Raw genomic sequence first — 12,846 nt, forward strand, 5'->3', positions numbered from 1 at the left:
GTCCAAATGGACTAGGAGAGGTGCTCTCTTCGCCATCCAGGCCTCAATAAAGGTCATCTGACAGGGCAACCAGTGCAATCTCCATACCATGCTGTGGAAGAGCAGGCTGCCTAAGAAAACTGCAGGCACCTGTGCTACCTTCTTTCCCTCAGCATCAGCACAGCAGAATTGCCAGTCAAGCAGCAACCTTGACAGGTGTGGGAGAAGAAGACATGAGATGCCGCGCCTGTTTTTGGAGCTCTGCAGCCACCAGTGAACAGAGAAGTGCAGCAGCAAAAAGACAGGAGGTCTTTTTCCTTCAGAAGGAGTGGACAGTAGAAAGAAAACAAAAGTACAGAGGCCAAGCAAGGAAAAGCACAACTTGGAAAGGTGCAAGAGCTCTACATGTTAGCCATTAACAAGCAACAACAGAGAAGAAAAAAGTAGAAAAAATCCCAGACAGAGGAATTAAGACAGAACAGGCTCTGTAAGAAGAAAATATTGCTATATAATAGTAGTGGTATAGAGTATAGTATAGAAATAATATAGTATACAAGTAATAGTAATAAGAGAGCCAGGTTTGTGTAGTGGCTAAGGCACCAGGCTAGAAACCAGGAGGCTGTGAGTTCTAGTCCTGCCTTAGGCACAAAGCCAGCTGGGTGACCTTGGGCCAGTCACTCTCTCACAGCCCTAGGAAGGAGGCAATGGCAAACCACTTCTGAAAAACCTTGCCAAGAAAACTGCAGGGACTTGTCCAGGCGGTCTCTGAGAATTGGACACAATTGAACTGATTTAAAAAATTGTAATAAAGTGTAGAGACAATTGTAATAGTAATAGCATAGAGGTGATAGTAATAGAATATAGTATAGAAATAATTGCAATTGTCATCACAATAGTATAGAAATAATAGCAATAGAACAAAATACAGAATAGAGGTAGTAGGAAGCGTGTGTGTGCATGTGTGTGTATTGTAAGTTTCACACCTATGTTTTACAAAATAAAAAGTCTCCCCATCCCTTGCAGGGAGGTATACAGTGTGGTTACCTGGTACAGGATTCATTGTGTTTGTGTTTCTCCTGAGCCTGGGACAATCTAATTGCGGATGGTTAAAAAAAAACCTGTGACACTTCCCCAGGTCTGAAACCTGGCTGAAATGGATCTAGATAATCCATTTCCTCTATGGTGCTCTGTAGTTGCAGTCCCATCACTCTCTCCATCACCTTCCCTAAAAAGAGGATATTGGAGACTGATTAAATATGCTGGATCTAAGGAAGTTTCCTCAGGAGCACAACCATCTACCTGCTCCAGCATCTCACCATAGGAGCTACCATGGGACAAGCCCATGTGTGGCATAATACACAGGTCACTTTATCCACTTCCTGAGAGCCAACGAGCCAATATGAATCCCAAATAATGCTATAAAGCAGTACCACACCCACCTCCTTTGACACCACCCATGCAAAATCCAGTCCAGAGAAAACATGAGAGATTTTATTCATAAAATGCTGCTCAAGATCTCACAATGGTCTGCAGCCAGATATTCATGCTTGTTGCTCCAAAAGGAACAAGTCACCTTAAAAAGGCCCACCAGGACATGTTTGCTGATGCAAAAAGAGTGTAGAAATAATGAGTTTCAAAGCAATCCAGAACAACATCAAGACCTAAAGCAGTAATTTCACACATGAAATAGTCAAAACTTTTTTCATTTTAAATTATTAATAATTTGATGGTGATACAAGCCCCCCACATACTCTACCAAGCTTCTCATACTTATTCAGAAAGAAGGAAATAAGAGATTCTGTATCAAGTATAGTAACTGCAGAATTACAGTGTCAAAATTATTGACCAAAAAGAAAAATAATGTAAGTTGAATGAAGCCAAGTGAATCCAAGACAAATGTCTTCTGGTGGTGTATGTGTGTTTTCATAGATTCTTATTTAGCCACTCAATGTAATTATTAGCCATTCTATATCCTAAGTTTAGACTGATAGGACCTGAAATAAATGTTATACCACCATGAACAGCATTCTCAGCATGTTCGTGTACTACTGGAACCCCTGCTTTCCTAAGCCGTGAGACATAAATGATTCCATCATCCCTCAAAATATCATATTGACAAGTGACGACATATGTGAGTGGTAAGCCCTGAAGCTTGATGTCATCAACTAAAAGTGGTGCTGTTCTTGGATCCAGTAGTCCAGCATATTTTTGTCCAATTTTGGAATTTCTGTGTGACTGAACAGTATAAATATGCCCTTTTTTAAATCTTTCAGGTAGCCACTTACTCCAGTTTACAAATTTAAATAAATGGTTGAACTCTGCAGAAACATGTTGGTTGGTCTCCAAAGCTTTGAAAAGAGACTCATCTGATGTGATGTATTCACTGTAGAATCTGATCACTAATGATTTAGGCAGAACTGGCATGTTTTTATTATCCTGATAGGATGGCAATTCCAGATCAAGAGTCTGAAGAGCAGGGTAGAGTAAAGCTTGAATCTTGAATTTAGCTTTAACATCAGGGTCAACTAGAAGCTAGAAAACAAAATATTTATTGTAAATATTTTTCCCATGAAAGATGGAGTATTTAATATGTTTAGTATTTCATAATGTAAGCAAACATAGATATTAAGAATTCAAATCTTATACGCTGTCTACCTCTTTTATTCATATCCACATATGCTGATACTCCTTCAAGAGCTCAGTTAAAAAAATCTTTTCAGATCTATTAGGATTCCCAAGGATGAATGATTACTTCTCAATGGTTGGTCATGATGCTCTCTAATGTTCTCCCTATAATAAGTCTCACACCAAATTCTGAACATCAGAAGTTTTCAAGGTCAATGAAAATAATTCAAGGTCAATAAGTATGCTAAAGCTTTGAGCCTTACTTTTAGACTGACCAAGTTTAAATTTGTTGTACTGCTAGAAATCAATGGGGACTCATTTTTTCCCAATGCCTTAAAATAATGCTGAAGAGTCATCTCTCTGAACATTCAACTTCTTTTCTTTTCCCTTTTTTTAATCTTTAAGTACCAAGCAGGAGTGAATAGTGATCTAAGCTGATGGAGCTGTCAATGGGAAGTACGATGTTTCAGATCTAAGCTACCTGTCACACAGCTACACAGAAGATTCACTCAGTAGGACTAGCAAAAGCACTGGCTATCATAGTGACATTTAAATGATTAGTATCAAAATTATTTGTTTCTTTGAAACAGTCACTTAAAACAAATTTCAGAATTTGACGTTGCAAAACATTATCTATGGACTGCAAAATTTCTGCCTGGGGATAAGGCCATGGTTTACCAACTTTCTTTTGTAAGAAATCCCTTTCTACATTATTTATCAACTCCTCCACCCCAAGCATTAGACAAGAGAGTTTTTCATACTGTAGAGCAGTGTTTCTCAACCTCAGCAAGTTTAAGATGTATTCTCAAAGCCGGCATGCCAGGATAATTCTTGGAGCTGAAATCCACACATCTTAAACATGCTGAGGTTGAGAAACACTGCTGTAGAGGATTCTAATGTACAATATCTATACAGTAAAGGAATATGGCTCAGGTTCTGATTCGTAACAAGAGTGAAGGAAGAATTTTTAATAATATCAACAGGCCCAGACCTTTGATTCTTCCCAATTTTAGTCCAGTTAAGTTAGGAATGAGTTCCTTTTTTTTGGCAGAATAATATACAGGCAGATGCACAGAGAGAGATCCAGATGAGGATAAAGATAGAGACCTCCCAGGTATGTCTAGTAATGGTTGTAGCAGGCATGACTAGCAATGTTATTTCAGAGGAAACAATGCTAATGCTTTGGGCATGATTTGGAAGATATTAGGATGGGCTTAAGAAGAAGAGTATGTGCCTTATGCTTGGAGAGGCTTTTCAGAAACCACAAAGACTTGCTTGTGTTCCCAGGCATGGGGGTTGGGAAGTTAGTTTGTGCCCAACAGATGTTGTCAATTCTGTTGTTGTGGGTGTTGCTGTTGGCGGACATTTAGATATATGTGTTATGGATCTGGGGTTGCACATACAGTTGCATATGTTTATTTTTTAATGTTTTTATATGCCACTCAGTCACTGTGACAAGCTGGGCAGCCATACAAATCAACTGAAGAAATGAATACAGTAGGTGCCTATTTTAACTCTTAATTCTCATGCCTATGCATATTTGAAAGAGCCAAATAGTTTGGCTTTATGGTTTCCAAGAAGGGACCCTTTATGGTTTTCTAAGGACCCCTGGACTGCTATGGGGACTACAAAAAAGAACATTGGGAGCCAAATGTGATCTGTACCCAGAATACCTGAATTTGGTGCTTCATCGTCTTCTAAAAACAATGAATTGCCACAAAGGGTAAGAAAATTGCATTTATACACACCTGTTGCCTTCTCCTTTTCAACTACAATACTAACAGGACATGTTGGATGGTTGCCCAACTTGTTTTAAAAAAAAATATTGACATTCTAACTGGAAATAGAGGCAGGGAAATCAATAACCATCAGAGGAAACCCCTTGTTCCTGTGATCACATTTTGCAAACCAGAACAATAAAATATCCTTTAAAATTACAATATTGTATTTCCCCTATAGTTTTTCAATTAATTTTTCCATTAAAAATTGTAGGGGAAAAACTTTAACTGATGTATTTTCACAGAATTCATAATCTGCAGATTTTCTGTAGCTAAAAAGTGACAATTTGTGAGGAAAATTACAAGTAAAATACTGGAAGATATCTCACAATTGCTATCCAAAGGTGTCTTGAGAGCTTCAGTGTGTTCCAATCTTATCCATCAATGGCTATAACTCAACTAATGTTTATCGCTACTCTGGGCAGTCCAGAGCACTGATGTTTCAGGAGTTATTGACTCTTTTTCAATCCTGCCACAGTCTGAACAGGCTGGGTGAGGGGAAAACGACCAGAGCGAGGGAAGATTTAAAACTCTTCTTGTAGCACTTACTGTACCCCTTAAATCCCGAAAAGTGTCCTCTTATTTCCTGAAAATTTTCTCCTCTTGAGAAAGTTTTGTTTGCTTGTCTGTTTTTTATGTCATTTACAGCTCACATGAAAACATTAAATTTTGAGGGTGTTTTTGAGCTTGCTTTAGTCTGGGAACTATGGGGCTAAAGTTACATCTTTGCATCATACTGAAGCGTCCCTAGCTTCCTAATCTGAAAATGCCCCATGGGTATGGCTTCTCTTGGGATTTAAGACTGATGGGAAACCCAGGCTGCTGTCTTCTGGGAACCTCCCTCAGTCATCTCATAATTAAGGTACAACCAAGAACAACACAATGCAACATGACAATTTCTCCTTTTTTCCTTCTGAGAAATTTCATAAATATGCAGGTAAAATTTCAGCTCAGCATTAATTTATGAACTATATGTCAGACCCTACTTCTCTGTAAGAACTAAACCAATCCTAGGTTCTTATTTCAATTTCATTTTTTAATGCTTAAATTAATGTAATACATCAAATAAATGTAAAAGGCAAATATACCAGTCAAATAAAATGTAAGAGTCGGGATTGGCTTCACAATGAAGCGGTCATTGACAAGGTGCTATCTAGTTGATTTTCTCCTGAATCAGTTCTTTTCTCAGGCTTCCTCAGAGGCATGGTAGATGGCCTGCGTGCTGCCACTTAAATTTCCCATAATGCTCTGGGACATTTGACAAACTAGAAACCTAGGACTTTCTTTCAAATGGTAGCTTCCCACTCTTAGCCACCCAATGTAAAAAGTCCCAGTGGCTGCTTGTGATTGTTAAATGCTGCAGCTAGCGCTTATTTATAACCCAAGGTGACAGGTTTGAGGATGACTTCAGATAGTAGGGGTTCAATTAACATGCATAATTCTAGTGGTCCTCCATTTTGGGCTTATTAGCAGAAATGTGGGTCTTTCTGAATAATTTAAAATGGTGGCTTCCCACTCATAGCCAACCAATGTGGAAAACCCCAACAGCTAGCTTTTGTTTATGATCCAGGGTAGCTGGTTTCAGGATGACTTCAGACAGCAGAAATTCAATTAACATGTATAATTCCATTTTGGACTTATTTTCAAATGGATACTACTCACCTGCTGGGTAACAGCTGCAGCTAAGTTACCTCCTGCACTGTCTCCGGCAATGCAGATTCGGCTTGGCTCTACATTGTATTTCTCAAGAATGCTGCTTTGTAGAAAGTACTTTGCTACTGAGTACACATCTTCAAATGGAACTGGGAAACAATATTTTGGGGCCAGTCTATAACTTTTTGGATTAAAAAAAAAAAGGACAATGACAGAAATATATAAATTTGCTGTTTTTGTAAAACAAAATTAATTTATCGTTTGACTTATACCACTGATCAATTAAGGCAATTTGTTTCCATATACAAAGCTCTGGGAATTTGCCTTAATTTTTTTGAATTCCAGACTTATTTGTGTGCTAAATGATCCATAGCATTTCATTCCCTTTTACTGACTAAATCTAATCTGATCTGTTTTTTTCAGTAGGATAATTAAGTCTCATAGGAAGTTGGGCTTTGGCTAAGGCCTAGATCATAAAGCATGGAATCATTTGAAACAGATTATCTTTAATTTTCAAAAATACTGTTAGCTTTTTAAAAACTGCTTTTAAGTGAGACTGATGTAATGGTCTTTGGGAATATCCTTGAGAGAGAAGGAGGAGGAAGAAGAAGAGGCCAGCCAGGGCAATGGTCAGATAAGAGACATCTCAGCCCACAGATGGAATGGGGACATGGAAAGTATCTAAGAAGGGACCCTCCCTAGTTCCCTGGAAAGTAAAGGCAAGGGGGGAGAGATGTGCTTTCAGACTTGCAAGATTCTGTAACCTTACAATAAAGGTAGTGTTAGTATTCACAGTATTGGTTTCTTGTCTGGATTACCACAACGGGCTGACAAGGGATCATTATAATTTTATACTGTGAAATGAGGTTTTTAGTCTGTTGAAATTATTTTCCATGTGTATTTCAGTTTATGTATTTAAGTAGTATTATACCACCCTCCAATCATATTCCGTTTGTTTATGCTTTGCAAAAAGAATAAAATGGTTATAATGTAAACATCAAGAAACAAATAACTGAAGCCCTCTCCTTAAACTCTAAGAGACAGTAAATATATAACTAAAGTAATTATCCATTATAAACAGGAAATAATACTTACAGTACAGCACATGTAAGGAAGTATAATTTAGCAACCAATAACATTAAAAATATATATTTTGCCTAAACTGGCACCAACACTCCCTGAAGCCAATGGGCTTTAATGTGCCAGCTTGTGCTATTAATAATTAATTGATTAGTTTTTTGTTTGTAAAAAAATCACATCACATTATAAAGAAAAGATTAATAAAAATGTCAATTTCAAGTGCCATTCTTACTCTACTGACACCACCACCGCATTTAGTCTTTCTGACGTCCATCTTGATATGAGGTCATAGGATTTCACGGCTGTGAAAAATAAGTGACAAAGTATGTTTTATTAATCTTGCAATACAAATACAGAGTAGGGTTGTGCATGCTTCAAAAATAATATGGAAAAAGTGCTTTGGATGTGCACAAGAGTAAGCCTAGCATGTCCACACATTAACCTTAAAAACAATGGGGTGCTTTTTTAAACAGCAGAAAGGTGCCTGCCTCATGTTCATGTAGGTCTGAAGGGCTAAGCTCCACACCCCTGATGAACTGTTCTCTGTTTCTCCTGGGAGTGATTTTCTGGAAACTTTTCATGAATCTCTAATCCAGTGTTTCCCAATGTTGGCAACTTCAAGATTTGTTGATGCCAATTCCCAGCAACCTCATCAATTTACCTTTTGACAAATATAAATGTTGTACCTTCTCCCAGGTTCATTTTATGAGAATCACCAGGACAGGTTTTAAAAACTAATTTTCTAATATGATCACTGGCCCAAGAAGGTTGGATATCTCTGTTATGCCTCAGTGAAAGCCCTGGGATATCAGAATGAACAGATACATATTTCATTTGAGGCCCACATTAGTGAAATAAAACACTCACGCTTACCTGCTGATCCTAAACACCATCCACCTCCGTGAACATAAATCACAGCTCTTTTCAAGGCATCTGACTGCTCTTTAGGGATGTAAAGACGTACTGGAACATGGTTAAATTCGGTGTCTGTTACAGTAACCTTTTCATCAGATACAGGTGCTGTATGTTGGATATTTACGAATGCCTTTAGAACATCCATATAGTGTACAAGACCCAACTTCTCCATAAGCGTGGCCTGGGAAACAAAAGGAATGTTAACATCCTTGTGTTAAGCAAAGGCATCACAGTAATCTAAACTCCCTTGCTTTCTCCATAAACACTGATCTGCAGAGTTCAGGATTAACACTGCTATCATCATAAGTAATAGCACTGAAGTGTAGGATTTTCCCCTGCCTTTGCACAAGAGGACAATTATATTGTGAGGTGACACATATTTATAAAAATGTATGTTTTGCACAGAAAGTAGCCATTCATGTAGATGGTGTTAATTTGTAAAGCAGAGGTAGAATGCTTTTTGGGGGGCTGAGGACTGACCATACTAATAGTTAGACTCCAAATAGTGGATGAGGCAGGAGAAACATTGATTTTAGTGTATTTCCATTTAACTGTGATTAAAATTAAATATAGCTAGGGTAATTACTGTATGTCATGTACTGTATGTAATAATTTTCACTTCTATCAATTAGGATTTCCAATTTGGTAATAACTTTGGGAAAGCCCTGGGGGTCACACCCAAAGCTTTTGATGGGAAACCACTGTTATAAAGCAGCAATAGATTCACAAAATCAAGTTATAGCAGCAAAGCTGGGAAAAGGGGAAGCTGCCTTTGATTAAGTCCAGCCCTTTATTCCTCTAGTTCAGTATTGTCCTCATTAACTACTAGTAGCTGTCTGGAATTCAGGCAATTAATGCCTACCTGGAAATACTGGGGACTGAATAAGGCCTTTCCTCACAGGCTATTAATTGTTCTAAAATAAGGTCTCTTAACTGCCTCTTCATGTCAAACTTCTGATTTCTCTTCAGAACCTATAAATCTTTTGCCTTTATTATTTTGCAAAACTTTCCCCCTTCCTGCAGTGATGGCTATGTCCAGAAGGCTAAGAATTCTGAACCCAAAATATGTCAAATTATTCATTGTTGCTTTCATTACATGTTAGTGGAAAGGCACAGTATATCTTAGTAGCAAACAGCTGTACATCTCAACAGGCCTGCAACTAGGATCTGTGTCACCCGGGGCAAACATGGATTCCATGCTCATTTTGGCACCCCCAGCACTCATTTTGGTGCCCCCCAGTGCGGCGCCCGGGGCACATGCCCCGCTTGTTCCCCCCCAGTTGCGGCCCTGCATCTCGAAAAGGTTGAGCTTGAGCTTTAACTAAGGCAAAACTACAAAAGATCAGAAAACACTTCCAATAACCTTCCACCACTGAGGGCATCTCTATTGGCTAAAGATTTTCTCATAGACTCTTATGACTGCTGTGAACAGAGATTTCACAGGTAATCAAATGGTTCTGTGATGGAATGTGTCTATGAAGGGGGGGTGATGTGTTGGACTAAAGTAACACAGCTGGTTCTTAGGAAGGAGGGAGCACATTCCATGGAGGGGAGCAAAATAAGAGAAAACACAGTCTGGAGCTGGAATGTGGGAAGACTACGAGGTTCAGAATAGCCATGCCCTAGATCCTCCCAGATTATTTTCTTTTATGCTAGTTAGAGTAGCTTCAGCCTGGCAAGATTCTGTCTATACAGTGTGAGCAAATAAAGAACTGAAGTTTGGCTGGATTGATTTCTTGACATTCTTGGGCTGGGCCTGACAGGTTCCTACAAACTGATGTCCTTGATCTGGTAGAAATTAAAATTTGCCTCTGGCTATTGTCGAAGAGTTGTCTTTCCTTTCCTTTCTTTTTTGAGACTTGCAACATTGATGACAGCTCTTTGAGGTAGTCCAGACAAGAAGCACCAATCACGAGTACTAACAATACCTTTATTATAAGGTTACAGCAACAGAATCTTTCAAGTCTGAAAGTATATCTCTCCTCCTTCCCCCTCACAGTCCAAGAAATCAAAGACGGTCCACTTCTGAGACATTTGCCAAATCCCCATCCTTCTGCAGGCTAAGCTGACTATTAACTGACCATTGCCTAGACTGCAGTTTCTCCTCCTCCTCCTCTCTCAAGTCCATTCTCACAGACAATTACAGTATGGCTTGCTGGTAGTGGTTGCAGAGGTGCAAAAGAAAATAGAGAAGAAAGGATGGGAGAAGAATGAGAGGGCAAAAAATAGAAAGCCTTAGGAAGTTAACTTAAAGAAGTTAAGGACTTTAATGTCAGGTTCCAGAAGAAAAGTCAGATGAAGCAGTGACACAAGGCAGGAAGAATACTGACAAAGGTGTGCTCTATGAGGTAATGCCAGTGAAGAGAAGCTGTAATAAGTTATCTGGAAGTCCACAAGTTTAAAACTCCTAAGCAAACTAACCTAGGAAGGAGAAGAAGGTTGAAGGAAGAAAAGGAGCAATCTTCTCATTTCCACCACCTTTTGTATGTAGAGTCAAGAATGGTGACCATTGCTAGGGGCCAGAGAGCCATCTAGCTGGGCTCAAGAAAGAACCAAAAAGCACCTGATTGGAATCCACAAGGACCAGGATAAGAAGACTAGTTAGTGAGAGAATCTAGCACTCACCCAGTAAATACACTGAAAAAGGCTGACATGCACCAGATACCAGATGTGGAGGAGGAAAATCCCCACAAAGGCTTTGAGGAGAAGTGTCATGGGAAAAAAGAAACATTATTAGTTTAAAGAAAGACTAGCACCAGCTGCCCTGGAAAGAACACCATGAGAAACTCCAAGAAGAAGCTGAAAGGACTTCTTGGTAATGGACCCCAGCATTTTAGGTACCCAGAAACTTGAAAATAGACTGTAGAAGTAGCAAGCAAGCAACCCAGGGAAGGGAGAGAAAACAAAGGAGATAATAAATAAGCAGCTTTTGCAGCTTGATAAAGCAGAAGTGAAACCCCAAGGAACAGTTGCAAAAACAGGGAAGAAGCCCTAAAGTGCTAATACTTACCGAGACTGCATCTGCTACTATTAGATAAGGCAAAGAAGACTCTGGAGGGAAGGGTGCTATTACTATGGGACATCATTATCTGACCAAGCTTGTGGCATTACTCTATAAATTGCTCTTGCCAAACAGGCAGAACCTTTTATTCTACCCCAAGCAGTTACAATAAACTCGGCTCAAACCAGAGAGTGTGGTCTCCACTCACTAAAACGGGTAAGGCACATGTTTTTTTTTTTCCCCCTTTCACAGGCGCCCACAGGCAGATGAAAATTGATATCATGCTGCACACGCAATCCCAGAGAAGATTTTTGCACACCTTAACAGAAACTCAGAAGCTGTGCATGTAGCAGCATAAGAAAAGGCTAATTGATTTCAGTGCACTGGTTGGAAATGAACAGCTAAAATGCAAAACAATGTATATTAAGCAAATTAGTGTTTAAGGTAAGATTTCTCTATGATGACTTGTGGAGGCCAATAAAATGCAGGTATGGCTTTCCTTTTTTGTATGCAGTCACAAGATAAAGTAAACAGACAGAATACATTATGTGTGGTGCCAATTAAGCATCACAATCTGGAAATGATGAGTTGGTAAGAAAAAAAAACATGAATTTATTCAGTTCAGCAAACAGATACATAAGGTACATATCCACTATCAAAAGGGAATCCTGCTCAGGGTCTAAAGTTCAGTTAGAATGTTTTCTAAAAGGATGCATTTCTAAAAGACAGAAAGGAAGTTGCTCTCATTTCTATTACATTTGTTTTAATATATAGGATAATTATGTCCAGAAAGGGAGTAGAAAAATATATAAATACTGTTCCATATCTCCTTTCCTGCCCCCTATAATTCATTCAGTACCTACTTCCAGTATTATGAGTCTTAATTTTACATATAGTTTTCTTCGTTCTTAGTTGTTTTCTGTGTTATTTACTTCCCTAAAAGCACAACTTTCACCTTCAAGCATTCTCACATCAAGCACAGGAAATAAATGCCTCACTTACCACATGTCTTACGGTTCTAAGGACAGCATTTAAAAGCATCAGCTTCCAGGGTTCCTCCACATTCTCTGGTAAAGGGCTGTAAATGTAGTAGGCTATCAAAGCCGAAACTACCAGAAGGCAGAAAAATTTGACTCCCATCTTTTACTCTGCCTACCTTATTCAAGTTTCGCTCCCACTGACTAATCTCAAGAAGATTGCAATAGTGAGGAGCCAGCTGACAACAGCATTTCCTGTGATCTTGATAGAAAAGTTGGTGCCAGAGCACTGTGTTAAATATTCACTGAATCTTCAGCAGGGATTCAGTCTCCTGTTGCTATCTGAAATCTAAACATAGAGTTTAAGTTTGTTTCATTATCTGACTTGGTAACATCATCAGTGGGAGTGAGCATAGGGTTTGCTGTTTATATGCAGTGGCTTGCCCTGCCAGTGTTGGTGGGGGTGTGGTTTTCCCCTAGGTAGTTCCTTGATAGGGTATTATTTTCTGCTTGATTGTTTGTCTGGTGTTAATCCCTACTTATCTCGGTGTTGGTTGCTGGAGAGGATATTAATAGCTGATCTGTCTGAATGCCAAAGTTCCAAGGAAGATTAAAACTCCTTAATCTCACAACAACAAGCACTTTTTGATTTAGCTTGGTCTAGGAGGCCCACAGTTTTCTAGTTGAAACTGCGGTTGAGTTTGTCCATGTGTTTTGAGTTTAAGGAATTTTCATCATGTCTTTTGACTGCTAGTTGATGTTATGGATGTGTTCTGCTGCTGCTGCTGCTGCTGCTATTATTTCTGCCCAATCCCAGTGACTCTGGGTGGTTTACAAA

General features: G+C 39.0%; 1 protein-coding gene across 1 annotated transcript; it reads right to left on the reverse strand.

The window, feature by feature from the left end:
* Window positions 1-1,448: 1,448 nt before the first annotated feature.
* On the reverse strand, window positions 1,449-12,307 carry AADAC (arylacetamide deacetylase). Its single transcript, XM_063306559.1, has 5 exons — window positions 12,034-12,307; window positions 7,989-8,211; window positions 7,348-7,417; window positions 6,045-6,216; window positions 1,449-2,511 (listed from the first exon to the last, which is right to left on the reverse strand). Exons 1-5 carry the CDS (start codon window positions 12,169-12,171, stop codon window positions 1,903-1,905), a joined length of 1,212 nt encoding a protein of 403 aa, XP_063162629.1. The 5' UTR covers window positions 12,172-12,307; the 3' UTR covers window positions 1,449-1,902.
* Between the last annotated feature and the right edge of the window lie 539 nt (window positions 12,308-12,846).

Source organism: Candoia aspera, chromosome 6, assembly GCF_035149785.1.
Source record: "Candoia aspera isolate rCanAsp1 chromosome 6, rCanAsp1.hap2, whole genome shotgun sequence".
NCBI lineage: Eukaryota > Metazoa > Chordata > Lepidosauria > Squamata > Boidae > Candoia > Candoia aspera.